Here is a 24,966-nt window from a genome sequence, read left to right as displayed (position 1 = left end):
ATGTATGTAGTAGCTGCCTGTGGCCGGACTGTTAGCCGACGGACATTTGGCCGACGGATATTTGGCTGACGGACACAAGTGGCTGTCAGATAACAGTCAGGCCACAAGATAGATAGATAGATTAGATAGATAAATAGATTTGATAAATAGATAAATTCAATAGATAGATAGATTCGATAGATAGATAATTTCCCAGACAGAGAATTACAAGACGTGCGGGCTGGGACCCATGGCTAGGTTCCCAGATGCGGTTTGTGGCGCCCAAGGCTCTCTGGAGTGTATCCGCCCTCCGCCCAACACAGAAGATGCTTCGGCATTCTGTCCGTTGGCCAAATGTCCATCAGCATTTTTTCAGAGCACCAAAGTTGCCAATTACCAGCTAGCTCCAAGTAGGGCATTGCTGCTCCGTATCTAATATTACCTAGGTATGCTTTTCATCCAGTTATACTAAAAGACTGAAGTAAATTTGAAAATAGAAGTAAATTTAAAAATCTTTTAAATTTGCATGGTCTGTCTAAACCATAAATATGTACTTTTTTATTGCTTTGCACATCAAGGGTTACCAATGCCATTTATGTTTTCTGTTATTGTGCACAGTTAAATCATGTTGTTTCAGGAAAGCATATTTTTTATATCTTTGGTATTTGTAAATACAAATTGCAAAAGTTTATTTTACTGCCTTTTACTGCCTTTAATAAATTATATATTAACATCCAAAATATTTATGGCCAACTTACTAGTAGTGCGCTAACAGTTACAGGCGAGTGATATTAGGTTTATTGCAGCTGTTTGGATGTGTTGGTTGTAGCGCTCGTATTACAAGTTAAAAGTAAATGTTTATATGTGTGTACATATGTATTTATGTGTTTATATGTGTATTTACAGACATATATACACATATAAACACATGAATACATATGTACACATATATAGACATATATGTAAGTTCATTGGAGAACGTGTAAAAGCATATTTATGCAATATTCATATTTAATAATGCACATAGCAGAATATGTTCTATATATTTATAAATAGTCATTCCTATATATACAGTATCTGTATATAGCTATACCTATATATAAACATATAAATATATAGGTATAGATATATATTGTACCAAAATACCACCAGATGTATGTAGAAATATCTATTTATGAATATATAGAACATTTTCTTCATGTGAAGAACATTGGAATGTTAAATAGTCATATTTTCATGTCGGCTTAGCACACTTGAGAATTATGTGATCTGGTTTATGCACGAGTAGGGTGTTAGGTCTTTTCCCACTTTTCTTGCTCTATTGACTTCTATGGGGGAATACATTAACGCGCAGTATTTGAAGTTTGGCTTTTCATGCTCGTCAGGTTATTTTCAACTTGTAATACGAGCCCTATCCAAAGGGCAAAAAGCTTACTTCTAGCGGAGTTAGCGTGCCAGCGGGAATGATAAATACCGCTCCACTCGTAATCTGACCCTTAAAGGGACATTAAACACTTTGAGATGGTAATAAAAAATGATATATCATATACTGTATATGAAAAAAACTTTACAATATACTTTCATTATTTATTTTGTCCCCTTGTTCTGTAATTCCATTCTGAAATTGTGAGCTTTTCAGTTCCTGTTAGAAATGTAAGCACAGAACACTGTTATATTCCACACAGCTATTGGCTGCACACTCTAGTGACCTATTTATAACTGTCCCTAATTGGCCACAGCAGAGAAGGTAACCTAAATTGCAACATGGCAGCTCCCATAGTTTTATAATCACTATCGCCTAGATTTAGAGTTCTGCGTTAGCCGTCAAAAGCAGCGTTAAGGGGTCCTAACGCTGCTTTTGGCCGCCCGCTGGTATTTAGAGTCAGGCAGGAAAGGGTCTGACGCTCACTTTCAAGCCGCGACTTTTCCATACCACAGATCCCCTTACGCCAATTGTGTATCCTTTCTTTTCAATGGGTTCTGACTAACGCCGGTATTTAGAGTCTTGGCTGAAGTGAGCAGTAGACCCTCTACCGACAAGACTCCAGCCGCAGAAAAAAGTCAGTAGTTAAGAGCTTTATGGGCTAACGCCGGTTCATAAAGCTCTTAACTACTGTGCTCTAAAGTACACTAACACCCATAAACTACCTATGTACCCCTAAACCGAGGTCCCCCCACATCGCCACCACTATAATAACATTTTTTAACCCCTAATCTGCCGACCGCACATCGCCGCAACCTACATTATCCCTTTGAATCCCTAATCTGCTGCCCCTTACACCGCCGACCCCTATATTATATTTATTAACCCCTTATTTGCCCCCCCCAACGTCGCCGCTACCTAACTGCACTTATTAACCCCTAATCTGCCGACCGGACCTCACCACCACTATAATAAATGTATTAACCCTTAAAGCTAAGTCTAACTCTAACCCTAACACCTCCCTAAGTTAAATATAATTTTAATCTAACGAAATAAATTAAATATTATTAACTAAAGTATTCCTATTTAAAACTAAATACTTACCTGTAAAATAAACCCTAATATAGCTACAATATAACGAATAATTATATTGTAGCTATTTTAGGATTTATATTTATTTTACAGGCAACTTTGTATTTATTTTAACTAGGTACAATAGCTATTAAATAGTTATTTACTATTTAATAGCTACCTAGTTAAAATAATTACAAAATTACCTGTAAAATAAATCCTTACCTAAGTTACAATTAAACCTAACACTACACTATCAATAAATTAATTAAATAAATTACCTACAATTACATACAATTAAATAAACTAACCTAAATTACAAAAAGAAACACACTAAATTACAAAAAATAAAAAAAGATTACAAGAATATTAGGCTAATTACACCTACTCTAAGCCCCCTAATAAAAAAAAAAAGGCCCACAAAATAATAAAGGTCCCTACCCTATTCTAAATTAAAAAGTAATCAGCTCTTTTACCAGCCCTTAAAAGGGCTTTTTGCGGGGCATGCCCCAAAGTAATCAGCTCTTTTGCCTGTTAAAAAAAATACAACCCCCCCAACATTAAAACCCACCACCCACATACCCCTACTCTAACCCAAACTCCCCTTAAATAAACCTAACACTACCCCCCTGAAGATCTCCCTACCTTGAGTCGTCTTCACCCAGCCGGGCCGAAGTCTTCATCCAATGGGGCAGAAAAGGACATCCAGACCGACAGAAGTCTTCATCCTATCCGGGCAGAAGAGGACATCCGGACCGGCAGACATCTTCATCCAAGCGGCATCTTCTGTCTTCATCCATCCGACGAGGAGCGGCTCCATCTTCAAGACCTCCGGCAGGGAACATCCTTCTTGACCGACGACTACCTGACGAATGAAGGTTCCTTTAAAGGGACACTCAGGTTTTATTAAATTTTCATGATTCAGATACAGCATGTAATTTTAAACAACATTCCAATTTACTTCCATTAAAAAAAATGTGCACAGTCTTTTATATTTACACTTTTTTTGAGTCACCAGCTCCTACTGAGCATGTGCAAGAACTCAGACTATACGTATATGCATTTGTGATTGGCTGATTGCTATCACATGGTATAGGGGGAGTGAAAATATACATAACTTTAAAATGTGTTAGAAAAGAATCTACTACTCATTTGAAATTCAGAGTAAATGCTTTTGTATTGTCTTGTTATCTTGCATTTGTTGATTATGCAAATCTACTGTGTTTACTGGTCCTTTAAGTGACGTCATCCAAGATGGCGTCCCTCAAATTCCGATTGGCTGATAGGATTCTATCAACCAATCGGAATTAAGGCAGGAAAAATCTGATTGGCTGATTGAATCAGCCAATCAGATTCAAGTTCAATCCGATTGGCTGATCCAATCAGCCAATCAGATTGAGCTCAAATTCTATTGGCTGTTCCGATCAGCCAATAGAATGCGAGCTCAATCTGATTGGCTGATTCAATCAGCCAATCAGATTTTTCCTACCTTAATTCGGATTGGCTGATAGAATCATGTCAGCCAATCGGAATTCGAGGGATGCCATCTTGGATGACATCACTTAAAGGAACCTTCATTCGTTGGGTAGTCGTCGGTCAAGAAGGATGTTCCGTGCCGGAGGTCTTGAAGATGGAGCCGCTCCTCGTCGGATGGATGAAGATAGAAGATGCCGCTTGGATAAAGATTTCTGCCGGTCCGGATGTCCTCTTCTGCCCGGATAGGATGAAGACTTCTGCAGGTCTGGATGTCCTTTTCTGCCCCATCGGATGAAGACTTTGGCCCGGCTGGGTGAAGACGACTGAAGGTAGGGAGATCTTCAGGGGGGTAGTGTTAGGTTTATATAAGGGGGGTTTGGGTTAAAGTAGGGGTATGTGGGTGGTGAGTTTTAATGTTGGGGGGGTTGTATTTTTTTTTTAACAAGCAAAAGAGCTGATTACTTTGGGGCATGCCCCGCAAAAAGCCCTTTTAAGGGCTGGTAAAAGAGCTGATTACTTTTTAATTTAGAATAGGGTAGGGACCTTTATTATTTTTTTTTATTATTATTTTATTATGTGGCTTAGAGTAGGTGTAATTAGCCTATAGTCTTGTAATCTTTTTTTATTTTTTGTAATTTAGTGATTTTTTTTTTGTAATTTAGTTTAGTTTATTTAATTGTATGTAATTGTAGGTAATTTATTTAATTCATTTATTGATAGTGTAGTGTTAGGTTTAATTGTAACTTAGGTTAGGATTTATTTTACAGGTAATTTTGTAATTATTTTAATTAGGTAGCTATTAAATAGTAAATAACTATTTAATAGCCATTGTACCTAGTTAAAATAAATACAAAGTTGCCTGTAAAATAAATATAAATCCTAAAATAGCTACAATATAACTATTCGTTATATTGTAGCTATATTAGGGTTTATTTTACAGGTAAGTATTTAGTTTTAAATAGGAATACTTTAGTTAATAATATTTAATTTATTTTGTTAGATTAAAATTATATTTAACTTAGGGGGGTGTTAGGGTTAGGGTTAGACTTAGCTTTAGGGGTTAATACATTTATTATAGTAGCGGCGAGGTCCGGTCGGCAGATTAGGGGTTAATAAGTGTAGGTAAGGTGGCGGCGACGTTAGGGGGGGCAGATTAGGGGTTAATAAATATAATATAGGGGTCGGCGATGTTAGGCAGCAGATTAGGGGTACATAGGGATAATGTAGGTTGCGGCGGTGTACGTAGCGGCAGATTAGGGGTTAATAGTATATTGCAGGTGTCAGCGATAGCGGGGGCGGCAGATTAGGGGTTAATAAGTGTAAGGTTAGTGGTGTTTAGACTCGGGGTTCATGTTAGGGTGTTACGTGCAGACTTAGAAACTGTTTCCCCATAGGAAACAATGGGGCTGCGTTGGGAGCTTAACTCTGCTTTTTTGCAGGTGTTAGGTTTTTTTTTCATCCCAAACTGCCCCATTGTTTCCTATGGGGGAATCGTGCACGAGCACGTTTTGACAGCTTACCGCTACCGTAAGCAACGCTGGTATTGAGAGTTGAAGTGGCGGTAAATTAGGCTCAACACACCCTTTTTGGAGCCTATTGCAGCCCCTCAGACAACTCTAAATACCAGCGTTGTCTTAAGGGTGCGTTGGGAAAAAAAGCTGCGTTAGCTACGCGGGTCTTTACCGACAAAACTCTAAATCTAGTCATAAAAGTTTACACTTCTTTTGTTAATATTTAAACAGCTAATGAAACTTAAAAAAAAATATCAGACTAATCTTTTCTTTGAACGCAGCATTCTATCTAGCATTTGTTTAGTGTTTAATGTCCCTTTAACGTTTGGTTTATTATAGCATTGTAGGGCACCTTTTATCAATAATAACAAACTGTGTTTAAATGCTACTGTTTTGTATGAGCCGCAGGAATAATGTATACTTGTTTGTGTGTTTAGCATCAGATCTAGTTGCAGGGCTTGTCATTTTCTTTCGTTTTGAGGAAATGTTAGCGTTTTTGAGTATGCTGGAGAGATTAGTAGGTTTTTTGTAAACTCTCATAGGGGGTTAAGGCAATATGTTTGGCAGTTATGTTTCCAAATCTAATCATTTTCTCTCTCAAGGCTACAGAATAAAATGTGTTGTTGAATAAAGTTTCCATTCTTCTAGGTGTAACATTTCTCGAAAACAAAAATCTCAGAAATTTCAAAGCTGTTTTGTAAATTGCAACCATTCTGGATGCAGACAGAATGTTAACTAATCTTTACAATATATATATACATCAATATTTTATTTGCAGTTACTGTATAAACCTTGTATATTTATTAAACTAAAAATATTCTATCATTAAACAAGAAAGAGTAACAATTAATTTATGTAATGTATTATTATTATTCTTACATTAAAGGGACAGTAAAGTCAAAATGAAACTTTCATGATTCAGATAGAGCATGCAATTTTAACCTTCTGTCCAATTTACTTCTGATATCACATTTGCTTTGTTCTCTTGGGGGCCTATTTATTAATGTGCGAGCGGACGTGATATGATGTAGCGTATCATGTCCGCCGCACATCGATAAATGCCGACAGCATACGCTGTCGGCATTTATCATTGCACCAAGTTGTTGCGAAGTCGAACTGCTGATGCAATGCGCCCCTGCAGATTCGTGGCCAATCGGCCGCTAGCAGGGGTGTCAATCAACCCTATAGTTTTCGATCGGGTTGATTTCTGTCTGCGGCCTCAAAGCAGGCGGACGAGTTATGGAGTCTGAAGAAGCTTGATAAATTGTCTCCTTCGTATCTTTTATTGAAGAGTAAAACAAGGTAGGCGTACAAGAGCTCAGGAGTGTGCACGTGTCTTTAGTACTCTATGACAGCAGTGTTTTGCAACATTATTTGTAGCTTTGTTATACAATGTTGCAAAACGCTGCTGTCAAACTAAAGACACGTGCACATTCTGGAGCTTTTATTAACTTACCTAGTTTCACTCTTCAATAACAGATACCAAGAAAACAAAACTAATTTAATAACAGAAGTAAACTGTAATTTAAAGGGACAGTCAACACTAGAATTTTTGTTGTTTAAAAAGAAAGATAATCCCTTTTTCTCTTGTAAGGTGTATCCAGTCCACGGATCATCCATTACTTGTGGGATATTCTCATTCCCAACAGGAAGTTGCAAGAGGACACCCACAGCAGAGCTGTAATATAGCTCCTCCCCTAACTGTCATAGCCAGTCATTCTCTTGCAACTCTCAACAAGCTAGGATGTTGTAGGAGAGAGTGGTTAAATATAGTTAGTTTATTTTCTTCAATCAAAAGTTTGTTATTTTTAAATAGTACCGGAGTTGTGCTATTTTATCTCAGGCAGTAAATAGAAGAAGAATCTGCCTGAGGTTTCTATGATCTTAGCAGGTTGTAACTAAGATCCATTGCTATTCTCACATATGTCTGAGGGGATTACACAGATGAGGTAAATTCAGCGAGAGAATGGCGTGCAGTTTATTCTGCTATCAGGTATGTGCAGTTATAATTTTTTCTAGAGATGGAAAACACTAGAAAATGCTGCTGATACCGGATTAATGTAAGTTAAGCCTGAATACAGTGATTTAATAACGACTGGTATCATGCTTACTCCCAGGGGTAATACCCTTATGATATTGCAATATAAACGTTTGCTGGCATGTTTAATCGTTTTTATATATGCATTGGTGATAAAACTTTATTGGGGCCTAGTTTTTTCCACATGGCTGGCTTAAATTTTGACTAGAAACAGTTTTACTGAGGCTTTCCACTGTTATAGTATAAAAGTTACAGTTGGTGCAGTTAAAATTACAAACTGTGACATCCAGCTTCCCTCAGGAGTCCCCTGTATGCTATAGGACATCTCTAAAGGGCTCAAAGGCTTTCCAAAGTCGTTTATTGGGGAAGGTAGGACCACAGCTTGCTGTGGCAGTTGGTTGTGACTGTTAAAAAAACAAAACAAAAAAAAAAGTCTATTTCATTTTTTTGATCCGTTTTTTGAACTAAGGGGTTAATCATCCATTTGCAAGTGGATGCAATGCTCTGCTAGCCTATTACATACACTGTAAAAATTTTGTTTGAATTACTGCATTTTTTCACTGTTTTTCAAATTCTGACAAAATTTGTTTCTCTTAAAGGCACAGTACCGTTTTTTATATTTGCTTGTTAACTTGATTTAAAGTGTTTTCCAAGCTTGCTAGTCTCATTGCTAGTCTGTATAAACATGTCTGACATAGAAGAAACTCCTTGTTCATTATGTTTAAAAGCCATGGTGGAACCCCCTCTTAGAATGTGTACCAAATGTACTGATTTCATTTTATGCAATAAAGATCATATTCTGTTTTTAAAAAAATTATCACCAGAGGAATCTGACGAGGGGAAAGTTATGCCGACTAACTCTCCCCACGTGTCAGACCCTTTGACTCCCGCCCAAGGGACTCACGCTCAAATGGCGCCAAGTACATCTAGGGCGCCCATAGCGTTTACTTTACAAGACATGGCGGCAGTCATGGATAATACACTGTCAGCGGTATTAGCCAGACTACCTGAACTTAGAGGTTAGCGAGATAGCTCTGGGGTGAGACAAAATGCAGAGCATACTGACGCTTTAAGAACCATGTCTGATACTGCCTCACAATATGCAGAAGCTGAGGAAGGAGAGCTTCAGTCAGTGGGTGATGTTAATGACTCAGGAAAGATACCTGATTCTAATATTTCTACATTTAAATTTAAGCTTGAACACCTCCTCGTGTTACTTAGGGAGGTTTTAGCTGCTCTGAATGACTGTGATACCATTGCAGTGCCAGAGAAATTTTGTAGACTGGATAAATGCTTTGCAGTGCCGGTGTGTACTGATGTTTTTCCAATACCTAAAAGGTTTACAGAAATTATTAATAAGGAATGGGATAGACCAGGTGTGCCGTTCTCTTCCCCTCCTATTTTTAGAAAAATGTTTTCCAATAGACGCCACCACACGGGACTTATGGCAGACAGTCCCTAAGGTGGAGGGAGCAGTTTCTACTCTAGCAAAGCGTACTACTATCCCTGTCGAGGACAGTTGTGCTTTTTTAGAGCCAATGGATAAAAAATTAGAAGGTTACCTTAAGAAAATATTTATTCAACAAGGTTTTATCCTACAGCCCATTGCATGCATTGCCCCTGTCACTGCGGCGTACTGGTTTGAGTCTCTGGAAGAGGCTTTACAGGTAGAGACTCCATTGGATGACATACTTGGCAAACTTAGAGCACTTAAGCTAGCCAGTTATTTTATTTCTGATGCCATTGTTCATTTGAATAAACTAACGGCTAAGAATTCTGGTTTTGCTATACAGGCGTGCAGAGCGCTATGGCTTAAATCATGGTCAGCTGACGTGACTTTAAAATCTAAGCTACTTAACATTCCCTTCAAGGGGCAGACCCTATTCAGGGCTGGTTTGAAGGAGATTATTGCTGATATCACGGGAGGAAAAGGTTGTGCCCTTCCTCAGGACAGGTCCAAATCTAGGGCCAAACAGTCTAATTTTCGTGCCTTTTGAAACTTCAAGGCAGGTGCGGCATCAACTTCCTCTAATAATAAACAAGAGGGAACTTTTGCTCAATCCAAGACGGTCTGGAGACCAAACCAGACCTGGAAAAAAGGTAAGCAGGTCAAAAAGCCTGCTGCTGCCTCTAAGACAGCATGAAGGAACGACCCCCTATCCGGTAACGGATCTAGTAGGGGGCAGACTTTCACTCTTCGCCCAGGCGTGGGCAAGAGATGTTCAGGATCCCTGGGCGTTGGAAATTATATCCCAGGGATATCTTCTGGACTTCAAAGCTTCCCCCCCAAAAGGAAGATTTCACCTTTCACAATTATCTGCAAACCAGATAAAGAGTGAGGCATTCTTACACTGTGTATGAGACCTCCTAGTTATGGGAGTGATCCATCCAGTTCCAAAGGAGGAACAGGAACAGGGTTTTTACTCAAATCTGTTTGTGGTTCCCAAACAAGAGGGAACCTTCAGACCGATTTTGGATCTAAAGATCTTAAACAAATTCCTCAAAGTTCCGTCGTTCAAGATGGAAACTATTCGTACCATCCTACCACTGATCCAGGAGGGTCAATATATGACTACAGTGGATCTAAAGGATGCTTATCTTCACATTCCGATACACAAAGATCATCATCGGTTTCTCAGGTTTGCCTTTCAAGACAGGCATTACCAGTTGTAGCTCTTCCCTTTGGATTAACTACAGCCCCAAGAATCTTTACAAAGGTTCTAGGGTCGCTTTTGGCGGTCCTAAGGCCGCGGGGCATAGCAGTAGCCCCTTATTTAGACGAGATCCTGATACAGGCGTCAAACTTCCAAATTGCCAAGTCTCATATGGACGTAGTACTGGCATTTCTGAGGTCGCATGGGTGGAAAGTGAACAAGGAAAAGTGTTCTCTATCCCCACTCACAAGAATTTCCTTTCTAGGGACTCTGATAGATTCTGTAGAAATTAAAATTTACCTTGACGGAGTCCAGGTTATCAAAGCTTCTAAATTCCTGTCGGGTTCTTCATTCCATTCCGCGCCCTTTGGTGGCTCAGTGTATGTAAGTAATCGGCTTAATGGTAGCGGCAATGGACATAGTGCCGTTTGCACGCTTACATCTCAGACCACTGCAACTATGCAGGCTCAGTCAGTGGAGCGGGGATTACACAGATTTGGCCCCTCAACTGAATCTGGACCAAGAGACCAGGGATCCTCTTCCCTGGTGGCTATCTCGGGTCCATCTGTCCAAAGGTATGACCTTCAAAGGCCAGATTGGACTATTGTAACAACAAATGCCAGCCTTCTAGGTTGGGGTGCAGTCTGGAACTCCCTGAAGGCCCAGGGATCATGGACTCAGGAGGAGTCTCTCCTACCAATAAATATTCTGGAATTAAGAGCGATATTCAAGGCTCTTCGGGTTTGGCCTCAGTTAGCAACTCTGAGGTACATCAGATTTCAGTCGGTCAACATCATGACTGTAGCTTACATCAACCATCGAGGGGGAACAAGAAGTTCCCTAGAGATGTTAGAAGTTTCAAAAAAAAATTCACTGGGCAGAGATTCACTCTTGCCACCTATCAGCTATCCATATCCCAGGTGTAGAGAACTGGGAGGCGGATTTTCTAAGTCGTCAGTGGGAACTCCATCCGGAGGTATTTGCACAACTGATTCTCCGTTGGGGCAATCCAGAACTGGATCTCATGGCGTCTCGCCAGAACGCCAAGCTTCCGTGTTACAGATCCAGTTCCAGGGATCCCAAGGCGACACTGATAGATACTCTAGCAGCGCCCTGGTCTTTCAACCTGGCTTAAGTGTTTCCACCATTTCCTCTGCTCCCTCGACTGATTGCCAAGATCAAGCAGGAGAGAGCATCGGTGATTCTGATAGCACCTGCGTGGCCACGCAGGACCTGGTATGCAGATCTAGTGGACATGTCATCCTTTCCACCATGGTCTCTGGTTCTGAGACAGGACCTTCTACTTCAGGGTCCTTTCAACCATCCAAATCTAATTTCTCTGAGGCTGACTGCCTGGAGATTGAATGCTTGATTTTATCAAAGCGTGGCTTCTCCGAGTCAGTTATTGATACCTTAATACAGGCACGAAAGCCTGTCACCAGGAAAATTTACCATAAGGTATGGCGTAGATATCTTTATTGGTGTGAATCCAAGGGTTACTCATGGAGTAAGGTCAGGATTCCTAGGATTTTATCTTTTCTCCAAGAAGGTTTGGAAAAAGGATTGTCAGCTAGTTTCTTAAAGGGACAGATTTTTGCTCTGTCTATTCTTTTGCACTAGCGTCTGGCAGATGTTCCAGACCTTCAGGCATTTTGTCAGGCTTTAGTTTGAATCAAGCCTGTGTTTAAACCTGTTGCTCCACCATGGAGCTTAAACTTGGTTCTTAAGGTTCTTCAGGGAGTTCCGTTTGAACCTCTTCATTCCATAGATATCAAACTTTTATCTTGGAAAGTTCTTTTATTTATTTTTTTGGTAGCTATTTCCTCGGCTCGTAGAGTCTCTGAGCTATCTGCCTTACAATGTGATTCTCCTTATCTGATTTTTCATACGGATAAGGTAGTCCTGCGTACCAAACCTGGGTTCTTACCTAAGGTGGTATCTAACAAGAATATCAATCAAGAGATTGTGGTTCCATCCTTGTGTTACACAATCTGGACGTGGTCTGTGCTTTAAAGTTTTACTTTCAAGCTACTAAAGATTTTCGTCAAACATCTGCTTTGTTTGTTGTCTACTCTGGACAGAGGAGAGGTCAAAAGGCTTTGGCAACCTCTTTTTCTTTTTGGCTAAGAAGCTTAATCCGCTTAGCCTATGAGACTGCTGGACAGCAGCCTCCTGAAAGGATTACAGCTCATTCCACTAGAGCTGTGGCTTCCACTTGGGCCTTTAAAAATGAGGCTTCTGTTGAACAGATTTGCAAGGCGGCGACTTGGTCTTTGCTTCATACTTTTTCAAAATTTTACAAATTTGATACTTTTGCTTCTTCGGAGGCTATATTTGGGAGAAAGGTTTTACAGGCAGTGGTTCCTTCCATTTAAGTTCCTGCCTTGTCCCTCCCTTCATCCGTGTACTTTAGCTTTGGTATTGGTATCCCACAAGTAATGGATGATCCGTGGACTGGATACACCTTACAAGAGAAAACACAATTTATGCTTACCTGATAAATTTATTTCTCTTGTGGTGTATCCAGTCCACGGCCCGCCCTGTCATTTTAAGGCAGGTAATCTTTAAATTTAAACTACAGTAACCACTACACCCTATGGTTCCTCCTTTCTCGGCTTGTTTTCGGTCGAATGACTGGCTATGACAGTTAGGGGAGGAGCTATATTACAGCTCTGCTGTGGGTGTCCTCTTGCAACTTCCTGTTGGGAATGAGAATATCCCACAAGTAATGGATGATCCGTGGACTGGATACACCACAAGAGAAATAAATTTATCAGGTAAGCATAAATTGTGTTATTACCCATTCCCCAGTTTTGCACTACCAACACAGTTATATTAAAATACTTTTTACCTCTTTCATTATCTTGTATCTAAGCTTCTGCTGACTGCCCCCTTATTTCAGTTCTTTTGACAGACATGCAGTTTAGCCAATCAGTGCTCAGTCCTATGTCACTTTACGTGCATGAGCTCAATTTTATCTATATGAAACATGTGAACTAATGCCCTCTAGTGGTCAAAATGTATTCAGATTAGAGGCAGTCTTCAAGGTCTAAGAAATTAGCATATGAACCTCCTAGTTTTAGCTTTCAACTAAGAATACCAAGAAAACAAAGCAAATTTGGTGATAAAAGTAAATTGGGAAGTTGTTTAAAATTGCATGCCCTATTTAAATCATGAAAGTTTTTTTTGGACTTGACTGTCCCTTTAAGTACACTGGATGTGCAAAAAAAGCAAGAAATTTGTACTTAAAAGTACAAAAAAACAAAGCATAATTATTGTTTTTTCGTAAAATGAGCTGAACACATGCGTTCCGTTGGTGTATATGAAATTGTCTCTCTAATCCCAGTGTAATTCTGGATTTTCGCACTACAGATCTCCCAGTTTTTTTCTCGCCAACTAAAAGGTGGGGAGCTTTTCTCAAAACAATGAACATACTTATAACCCTAATAAACAAACACATGCATAGGAAAATATAGGCAATTGTAAGATGCTATACGCAGAAAGCAGTGTAATTTGATTTGTATTGGCTGCAGGATTTAATTTAAAGTGCGCTCCCTGCTAACTTTGCTCCATGGTGCGAAGTGTCCCTTTCCAGTGAACTCAATTACTTTCAAGCTCAGTAAATTTGCAACTCTAAGTGACTGCCCCTTTTTTATAATAATTCCACCAGGGCCGCCTTTGAGGGTCCACGAGAAAAACCCCATCTGAAATTACAGGTCACCTCCCGGTTGGCTACAAGTTTTGCTGTTATTTTATGTAAATTTCACAGTGTGATATAAACACTTGTATTCAGAATAAAAGGCCCTTAAAAGAACAAATGAATGTATGCAACAATAAAAAATAGTTGATTCATTTACATGGTTAAATCCATTACTCTAAAGGTAAAAAAAAGAAAAGAATTTCTGCAGACAGGAAGGGCTTCAAACTAACAAATTTACACTTTTCCATAAAAATCCACTTCTTGTTAGGTAACTAACAATCCTTACCCCATTAACCTTTTAAAGATGTTATGAGGTTCCATGCCATCCTAACTGCGCTGGGCTTTAGCGCCGTTAGGACGGCATAAAAAAACCTAGCCATTTGGCTGTCCTGAAGCCGACGCTTACTGCATGGAATCAGGTCATAGTGGGAGTGCCTAGCATTGAAGGCTCGCCCCCCCTGACCAGATCCCATCATTAAAATCTTGCGATCGCATGCACGATCGCGAGATTTCAAGTTGCTTACATCGGAACGTTATTCCGATGTAGACAAATTTAACCTTACACAATAGGGTTAAATACATTTAAAGAAATATTTTTTTTTGTGTTTTATGTCCCTTTACATTTTAACTAGCGGGATATGTAAGGACACAACCCATGATGAAGTATTAGATATGAAACCCAAAATTTTTCTTTCATGATTCAGACAGAGCATGCAATTTTAATCAACTTTCCATTTTCCGTCTATTATCTAATTTATTTCATTCTCTTGGTATCTTTGTTGAAAAGAATACCTTGGTATGCTCAGGAGAAGCAATGCATTACTGGGAGCTAGCTGCTGATTGGTGGCTGCCCATATATGCCTCTTGTCATAAGCTCAACTGAGGATCCTTCAACAAAGGATACAAAAATAACTAAGTGAATTTGATAAAAGAAGTAAAGAGAAATGTTGGGTTTCATGCCCCTTTAATGCTCCAAGAGACAACTTCATCAGCTTTATTGGGAGGCCCCTGTCCCTTTAATTATGGCCCTTAGAATACACAGACAGAGTTATAGAGATATCTTGTTTAAGAAAAATGAAAACATTGAAGAAATGATCTGCTCTATATGAATTTAGGGTTGTTTGGGGAAATATCTGCTTGCTCAATGGTTTATTTTGATTACAGGTTGAGCATGTGCTATTTATGACCTCCAAACTCTCCTGATTTGAGAAGGACAGTCTTTAATTCTGAACTCTGTCCTGCTATCCCTCTGAGACATCCACAAACTACCCACTGTCCAACCAGAAACGCCAGTGATCCCACCCGCTATCCAGCTGTGACCCTGCCCCTTTTTATTAAATGGTGTTATTATGAGTGTAACTGTACTTTTAAATACATTTTTTATGTGTTTTGTGCAACTTTTTAGTCAAGTGTGACAGTTAACCAGAGCTCTGAAGTGGCGCTATTCTGACGCAAGTTAAATTGAATTGCGCTTGAGCAAACGCGTTTACTTTTAGCCTGTAATACACGTACTACTTTCAACTCACTCAAAGAGCTGTGATAAATACCTTTACGCTTGCATGCAACAGTTAGCATGCCATTTTTAATCTAATATAGTCATTGAGCAAATGTGCCCATCATGTCTACATATAAATGGGAATCAGATGGTTTAGCAGTGGTGAGGAAGGAATCGGATTACAATAGGTTCCTTTTGAACTCAAGATAGCACAATCCCGTTTTAAAGGCCAGTTATGAATAGCTTGTATAAATAATGACAATTACTACAGTGCGAGTGTGACTTAGAGACAAGCATTAACACAAAGTGATTGCTCCACCCCATTTCTAGCTCTCTGGGTCTTACTTTTCCTGTAGATCCCTTAGCTGTACAGTATATCATGCGCTCAATGCATATACATATGTAAATATGTGCCATGGCCACTGCAGACGGACTATGCATTAGGAATGAATAGAGCTTTAATGAATTGATATCATGTATATTTATACAACTATAAAATGTCTCCTGTGGCCATTTCAGAAAATCTTGCACATGTTTAACATAAAAGAATTATAACAAATAGGGCTCCATTTATCAAACGGTCACTATCATGTACCTCGTCCTCCCAGCCTTGCAGTGACCCTGTAATGCTGGGGCTCCGAAGCTGCTTTTGCATGTTGATAAAAGGAGCCCATGGTCTTGGAATAGTTGTAAAGATCTGCAAAAGGTAATTTGGGGGCTTTATTAAGTGCCTTGGTGTGTTCAATTTGAAAAGGTGAAAATGGTCTTGAAAAGCTGTTGAAAGTTCTATTTGAAATTGATTCATCAAGGCTGTGGGAAATAGCCAAAAATGTGATATTGTGATCATATTGAAATTAAAAGTGTCCCTTTTGGACAAAAAAAGATCCGAAAAGGCCTCAGCCAAATTATTGTTATACACTCCATTGTGTTTTATTTCTTTGAAAGGATCGAACACATTGGGGCCGATTTATCAAGAGCCGAATGGCCCCTGATTCCCCTGCATTTTTGCTATTACACCATTTTAACAGAAATAGAGCCTCATATTTTTTTTTTACCCATCAAAACTATATATATATATATAATTTGTAGTAGACAATCCAAGGAATTGATCTAGGCCCATTTTGGTGTATTTAATGGCACTGTTTTGCACAAAATGTGATCATATTAAATTTTCTTTTACTTTTTCATAAACTTTGGGTTTCTCACTAAAAATTCTTTAAGCATTTAATTAAAATGGTTGTAAAAGCTTCTCTGTGATCCACTTTGTTCATAAATATGCATGGCTTTACAATTGATTTTTGGTAATTAGAAGGCCACAGCATGATCTAGAAGGTTGGATGTAGGTACAACTTCAACAGAGTTCCCTGGGCAAAGCATTCTGTGAAATAGCACCTATGTCCAAATGGCTTAAGGGGTTACACTTAAAATTAGACTTTTGTGGTTCAGATAGAGCAATTTTAAAAAACTTTTCACTTTACTGCTTTTACAAAGGTCAACAAAAAAAAATCATGATTTTTACCCCAATACGATCTGTGGCTGCTGACATATGCAGCAGGGTTTGGTCTGTCTTTTTACTCTGTAACATTGTTTTTAATGTAATATTTAATCTAATATTATCTTTAACATTGTTTTGCACGTTTATAAATTGCATATCATTTCATTTTCCATCAGAAGCTTTAAATGTGTTTTATTGCAAAATGGTAATCGATTTCCATCTCCTCCAATGGCTCACTCAACAAAACTTAAAAAGTAGAATATGAAAATAGAAAAAAATGGTCTTGAAGAAGTTTTGCTATCATAAGCACCAGTGGTCTATTTGTGTTGATCTTGGCCTTGGACAGAGATGGCGACTGCTTCAAATATATTTTGTAGATCGTTCCTTGGACTGAGTTTTGAAAAACTTTAAGTAGTGATCTTTTATGGTCCCCAAATTTGTAAACTCATCAAAGATTTGAATTTCAGAAAATGTATAAATGATGATGAAGCTTCTGCCTGGTACTTAGGTTATGTCTTAGTGGTCAAAAACTTCTAGGGTAACCACAAGGCAGACAATTATGAAGACGATGCAAAACATGCTCGCTAACTTTAAAAATTTGGTTATTGATATGAGCATAAATGTACACTTTCTCCATAGTCACTTAGACAGATTTCCGGGTTATCTTAGTTAGGAACTAGTGGAGAAGTTTTATCAGCATTTAAAGGTCATGGAGGAAAGGTATCAAGGCTGATGGGAAAGTCACATGATGGCAGAATACTGCTGGAGCCTCCAACATGATTGTCCTGATGACCTACATAAAAGAAAAGCGTACAAAGAGCGTTCTTCTATGCATCAACAGTGATTACCTGAATCAGCTTACTTTGTTTTTATGTCATTGTACTGCGTCTCAACGTCATTAGGTAATTGTATGATTTGAGACAGTTTCCATGTGATTTGTGGTTTCTCTTGGTGTCTTTTGTTGAAAATCATACCTCGGTTGGCTCAGAATCAGTATTGCTCTATTGGGGTCTGGCTGGGGATTGGTTGCTCATGATTATCCCACCAGATGTTTTCAGCTAGCACCCAGAAGTGCATTCCTGCACTGGAGATGACTTTAACTATGTGTTTAACTCTGTTCCACGGGTTTAAACACATAACTATATACAAGCAACAGTGCAGTAATAAAATGCTCTAACACATTACAGCATTTTCAATTAGTACTTTTATGTCCCTATAATCTATCAGGTCTAATTTATACAGGAGAAAAATGCTTGCCATTAGTAATGACCAGCATATATGTCACCATGGAGGTTTCTTTTTCTGCTTGTTTAGCTCTACAAGAAAACCTAACACAGCATATTATTGGTCTGCACGGCGGGACATTTAACATCACTCAGCGAGATAGGTAAGAGCTTTCCACCACTCAAGGTATAAATGATCCTGAGCCCTCAATACAATAATAAATGTTTGGTTGTTGTGGAAATAAAAGCTTCAGAATGCTATTTTTTTTATTTATTCTCTAGAAGCCAATCGATCGTTTTGAGAACTGCAAGCAAGCTGAACACGAAGTTGCTCTATTATATTACGCTTGCTGATGTACTCAGGATGTAATGAGCTGTCCACAGGAAAACTATCAGAGGGATTTCATAGTGGGAATATGTGCATCGAAGCCAATAATTGGGAAAAAAAATGTACGTCTCCCTAAAGACTTCAGAGTTTATCTTTAAGAAAATTCTGTATGTGATGGTTTAATAGATTGTAAAGCAGCGTATTTCTGTTGTACATAAAATCACTAATAGTATCACAGATGTCCAACATATGCCCCGGATTTATGTTTGTACTAGTGGGGTCACTTAATAAATTTTACAAATTAAATTAATAAAACATAAAAAAATATGTTTTTTTTAAAAATAAATAATCATTAAAGAAGGATTTTTTTTTAGGAAAAAACAACAAATAAACAAACAAAAACAGAGAGGAAAGAGTCAAAAGGTGCAAAAAGAGAAGAAAGGTCTTGTAGCTCTTGATCTATGGAAAAGTCAAAGAGAGGTAACATCTCATTACAGATGTTAATATAAATAGATAGTAATGTTTTTTTTTATATGTATTCACAGTATATGTGGGCAATTAATCAATGTAATGCAAAAGGTCTGCATACAAAGTAAATATTTTTTAAACAATTCATTAACACTGTCCAGGAATATACCCTTTAAAAAGCATTGCAAGTTCCACTTTTGTTATGACCAATTAAGGACAGATATAAATTAGCTCACACACACCTAGATTACGAGTTTTGTTGGTATAGCTATACCACAAGCATTTTAGCCTGTGACACAACGTCAATCCCGCAAAAATAAAAACAATTACATCTAATCTAATAGCCCTATAAAATAAAAAAGTCCCCCAGAATAAAAAAAACCCTAACCTACAATAAACTACCAATAGCCCTTAAAAGGGCCTTTTGTAGGGCATTGCCCTAAAGAAACTAGCTCTTTTACCTGTAAAAAAAATACAAAACCCCCTAACAGTATAACCCACCACCCAACCAACCCCCCAAAATAAAAAACCTAACTCTAACAAAAACCTAAGCTACCCATTGCCCTAAAAAAAGGACATTTGTATGGGCATTGCGCTTAAAAGGGCATTCAGCTCTTTTACATTGCCCTGAAATGGGCATTCAGCTCTTTTAAAAAAGCCCAAACCCTAATCTAAAAAAATAACCCACCCAAAAAGATTTTTTTAAAAATCTAACACTAACCCCCGAAGATCCATTCACAGTTTCTGAAGTCCGGATATCCATCCTCATCCAGGCGTCGAGAAGTCTTCATCCAGGTGGCATCTTCTATCTTCATCCAGGCGGCATCTTCTATCTTCATCCCGGCGACGTCTTCTATCTTCATCCCAGTGGCGCAGAGCGGATCTATCCTTGAAGACATCTGGCGCGGAGTGTCCTCTTCATACGGTCACCGCCGTACACTGGATCTTCAATGCAAGGAAGCTTTTAAAAAATGGCGTGCCTTACATTCCTATTGACTGATTTAATTCTTGAAATTCAAATCAGCCAATAGGATGAGAGCTACTGAAATCCTATTGGCTTTTCAAATCAGCCAATAGGATGAGCGCTACTGAAATTCTATTGGCTGATTTTTTTTTTTTAGAATAGGGTTTAGGCTTTTTTAAAAGAGCTGAATGCCCTTTTCAGGGCAATGAAAAAGAGCTGAATGCCCTTTTAAGTGCAATGCCCATACAAATGCCCTTTTCAGGTTAATGGGTAGCTTAGGTTTTTGTTAGAGTTAGGTTTTTTTATTTTGGGGGGTTGGTTGGGTGGTGGATTTTACTGTTGGGGGTCTTTGTATTTTTTTACAGGTAAAAGAGCTGATTTCTTTAGGGCAATGCCCTACAAAAGGCCCTTTTAAGGGCTATTGGTAGTTTATTGTAGGCTGGCGGTGGGTTATTTGAGGGGGGGGGGTTATTTTTATAGGGCTATTAGATTAGGTGTAATTGTTTTTATTTTGGATAATTTTGATTGTTATTTTTCGTAATTTAGTGTCTGTTATTTTTCGTAATTTAGTATTTTTTATTTTTTGCAATTTTAGACAAATTATTTTAGTAGTATTAGGTTTTTAATGTGTAACTTAGATTTTTTAATTGGTAATTATTTTTATTTTAGTATAATAGTTATTTTAGGTTAATTGTTAGTTTAAACTTAGTTTCTTTTAATTTCACAGGTAAGTTTTTATTTATTTTAAGATAGGGATATTGTAATTTCAATATAAAGTTAGGGGGTTGTTAGGTTTAGGGGTTAATAGCTTATCTTAGTTTTTTTGCAATGTGGAGGGCTGGCGGGTAAGGGGTTAATAGGTTTATTTAGTGCCGGCGATGTTGGGTTGCGGTGGAATAGGGGTTAATAACTTTATTATAGTGGCGGCGATGTCAGGGAGTGGCGGAATAGGGGTTAATTACTTTTATTAGAGGCGGGGATGTCGGGAGTGGCAGATTAGGGGTTATTAACTTTATTTTGGTGTTGGCGATGTCAGGAGCGGCAGATTAGGGGTGTTTAGACTTGGGGTTTATGTTAGGGTGTTAGGTTTAAACGTAACAGAGCTTTTCATTCCGTGCTTCAGGTGTTAATATTTTTTCTAACACTCTCTCCCCATTGATGTCTATGGAGAAAGCGTGCACGAGCACGTCAAAGCAGCCCTTGGATTTTGTATGGTATGGAGCTTATCGCCACTATATCGCACGCATAAGGCAGCTTTTCAGAAACTTGTAATGGCAGCTCTATGAAAGGTGAAATAATGCTTCTTTTGTTGCATTCATTTCACACCCTCTATAGCGCAAAACTCATAATCTTGGCGACACTGATTAAGCAATCCAAGTATAGCATGTTGTAGGGTCAGTCTAAAATGTTCTGAAGAATGTCCTACAGCCTCTCAAAGGAAGTGGGAAAAAAGCCACATTTGTACTCAGGCAGAAATTTAGTACCTAGACAAGATGCAAATGTCTTTTCAGTATGTTTGCTACTTTTGTAAATAAACCTGTCGTGATATCTGAACCTATGTGCATCCGTGTATGTGTCTCCTAATAGCTTCCAGCCAGGCTCCTAACTGGTTAAAATGAAGTTCTATAGAGTGCTGAAATCCCCCATCTTTACACAGTAACTCATATAGCTCTACTGTGGCACATTATCTTTTCTAAAAAGTTTTGAAGCTATATATATATATATATATATATATATATATATATATATATATATATATATATATATATGCACACTTCTTTGCTTAGCTAGATTTCCTCTTCAACAAATGGCAGAAACACCTACCAGAAAAAACAGAAAAGGACCATTAAATACAGCGGAATTGCATAATCCAGAAATGCACAATAAAAAGATAATGCAATAGCACTTACTCTGAATTTCACATTATAAGTAGATTTTTTTCTGAAAAATTTCCAAATATTTCTTCAATTTCCCTGGCCACTCATGTGACACCTATCAGCCAATTACAGACATGTATATATATACTGAAACACTTGCACATGGTCAGTAGGAGATTTTACTTCAGAATGTGTGAATATACAAAAACTGTGCAGGAACTGATAATGAAGTAAATTGGAAAGTGATTTACAAATGTGTGCTCTATCTGACTCATGAAAAATTTATTTTTTAATTCAATCTCCCTTTAACACATTTTGAACTTGAGCTTGTATGAATCTAGCCCATTATAGGCTAGATTACAAGTGGCGCACTATTTAGCACTGACGCTTGAGAAGAACATTGTGTGTACTACAATTGAAACCAAATAACTTTGGATATCGCATCCGCTCTAACTTATCACTCGTGTGACAGGAGTTATTCACTTTTCACATTCTAATGTTTTTTTTAATATAGGACAATGTTATTGTTATTTTAAATACATATTTCTTTATATATCTTTACATACTTATTTATACCTGTATATCTATTATAGGTATAGATATATATTTTACATTAACATTATCACACACACATGTGTATATATATATTTTATATTTTATTTTTAAATATATATTTATATATGTAACATTTATTCATTTATTTATTTATATATATATATATATATATATATATATATATATATACAAATTACATATATAAATATATATTAAAAAATAAAAATAAATGAAGAATATTGGAATGTAAAAGATGCGTAAAACGCTTCAGGATTTGCAATATAGGTCTAACATGTTGTCGGGTTAGCGCACATGCAGAAGTTATCTTAAGGCGCGTGCCGTTAAGTAAATATTATATATGTAAAATGTCATCAGTGGGCTGAGCTTGGCAGCCATTTAAAACTGGCCAGAAACACTATTCATTTTAAAATAACCTTTTCTGCTGTTCCTGCTGCATGATATAGAAGGGCTGCAGGAGGCTATTTGCAGCTTAATTTAAGGTAAGACTTTAAGATGACCGTCCCTTTAATTTATAGCATTTATAAAGTGCTTTTAAAACTTTAACTCATAGGAGAAACAGGCAGGATAAATTCACAATGAAAGTACAACTCATAAAAAAAGATTTTGTGAGTAATTCAGTTTTGAGATTGATATCCCTTTAAACATTGGCTAAAAAGTAAAAACATTTGAAATGCTGAGGAATATCCTACATTAACATTCTTTAATAATATTGTTGGATTGTGTGCTTACAAGATGGTCCATCATGTGCGGGGTCGCTAAGGTCATCCTCAGGTTCTGCAGTTCTGACTTCTAGTTCATCCTTTGACTCTTTTATGTTGACAGTTGACATCAATAGATTATTTCTGTTCCTTACACAGCCGGTTGATGCAGGGAACGCGCCCCTTGGGTAAACAGAACCAACCAATAATCTTGAACTTTCTTCTGAATCCACTTTGACTGGTGCACACGTAAAGATAGAATCTAGCAAAAAAATAAAAATAAAAATAATAACTGTTTGATGAATATATATATATATATATTTACTGTATATACTGTTTATAAATAACATCATAATACATTAATTATTTTGTCCTGATTTTAGGACTACCTCATATGTCTAGGTTTCCAAGTAATTTAGATCAAATAGAGGCAAAAAACTACAAGGATGGAATTATTGTTTTAACAATAAAATTTAAAAGTGATCACTCACCTCAAATAAATGCAATGCAAAAGTACAAATTAGAAACTAGACACCTCAGGGTATTTACCTTATGGTAGTTTGATACTTTTAATTTAACCTTTTAATCCTTTTATCACCAAGGGAAGAAAATAAAACTTAGGGTGCAAACAAACAAACAGCCTAGTGATCCTTATACCAGCATGCATTGCAGCAAGCTAGTCTAGGTTCAATTTTAAAGGGATGGTTTACACCTAACTAGCCTCCTGCATCTAGGCACTCTGCTGAACAGCATTGACAGTCTGTTGAATCCAACTAGTGAGCCTTTTGTAACAAGTGAAGCCTTGAATGTAGCCCAGATCATGATGTCATCAGGTGAAGAACTTGGCAGCCATTTCAAAGTGTCCAGAAACAATAGTAATTTTAAAATAACTTGTTTTTACTGTTCCTGCCAGTGATGTGCGGTGACTTCAGAGGCTGGTGAGGCAGTGTCTAGGAATCGGATACGCCTTCATTCTTTAGATATCCTTTGTTGAAGAAATAGCAATTGCACATGGGCGAGCCAATATCTATATGCAGCCACCATTCAGTATCTACTGAGCATATTTAGATATGATTTTCAACAAAGGATATCTGATTTTCTTCAATCTTTTGATATCCTTTGTTGAAAAGCATATCTAAATATGCTTATAAGCTATCGAGCATATTTAGATATGAATTTCAACAAAGGATATCTGATTTCCTTCATTCTTTTGAGATCCTTTGTGGACAAGCATATCTAAATATGCTCAGTAGCTAATGAGCATATTTAGATATGATTTTCAACAAAGGATATAAAAAGAATGAAGGAAATCAGATATCCTTTGTTGAAATTCATATCTAAATATGCTCAATAGCTACTGAGCATATTTAGATATGCTTTTCAACAAAGGATATCAAAAGAATGAAGAAAATCAGATATCCTTTGTTGAAATTCATATCTAAATATGCTCAGTAGATACTGAAAGGTGGCTGCATATAGATATTCAAAATTCAGTTCACTGTCCCTTTAACCACAATCATAGCGAATGCACATCTTGTAAAAATCCCACCCAGTGTCTCCTGAGCTGTATCCCCTAAATAACTCCAGAGATGTACACACTGATTTAGCCTACACCCCAAGCTCTGTTCCTAATCCAGAATCATTCAGCAAGCAACATCCTTTACCTCCAACCTCATCCTGCATCCCACTGCGATAATATCACTGAAACAGGTCATCACCAGTCAATAGTGAGTATTCCCAGTATACTAGCATATTATTTTTGGTCAGTTAATATCTAGATCAGCAATACATAGAAACCTATCTGCAGGTGAGCATTTATGATTGTGTAGTTAGTAATCTGGGATCAGGTTCCTTTATGATGTGCATCACAGTATGGGTAATATAGTGCAGTCAGATCTTGCAGTGGTGGTGTATTAACAAAATTCTAATAAATTAATAAATATAACATGTATTCTTTATTCAAGGATCACCATTTTACTTGAGTCTTTTA

At 37.7% G+C, this 24,966-nt stretch overlaps 1 protein-coding gene across 1 annotated transcript in view; it reads right to left on the bottom strand.

Annotated features, from left to right (window-relative positions):
• The window catches only part of ISX (intestine specific homeobox), a 52,754-nt gene that overhangs the window by 17,144 nt on the left and 10,644 nt on the right, over nucleotides 1-24,966 (bottom strand). Inside the window, exon 2 of the mRNA XM_053719685.1 lies at nucleotides 23,008-23,238. Within this exon, the coding sequence (XP_053575660.1) occupies nucleotides 23,008-23,238 (231 nt within the window). The remainder of the gene's footprint in view (nucleotides 1-23,007; nucleotides 23,239-24,966) is intronic.

This window comes from Bombina bombina, chromosome 6, assembly GCF_027579735.1.
Source record: "Bombina bombina isolate aBomBom1 chromosome 6, aBomBom1.pri, whole genome shotgun sequence".
Taxonomy (NCBI): Eukaryota; Metazoa; Chordata; class Amphibia; order Anura; family Bombinatoridae; genus Bombina; species Bombina bombina.
The sequence above is the reverse complement of the archived record's forward strand: the minus strand, read 5'-3'. Positions and strand labels throughout refer to the sequence as shown.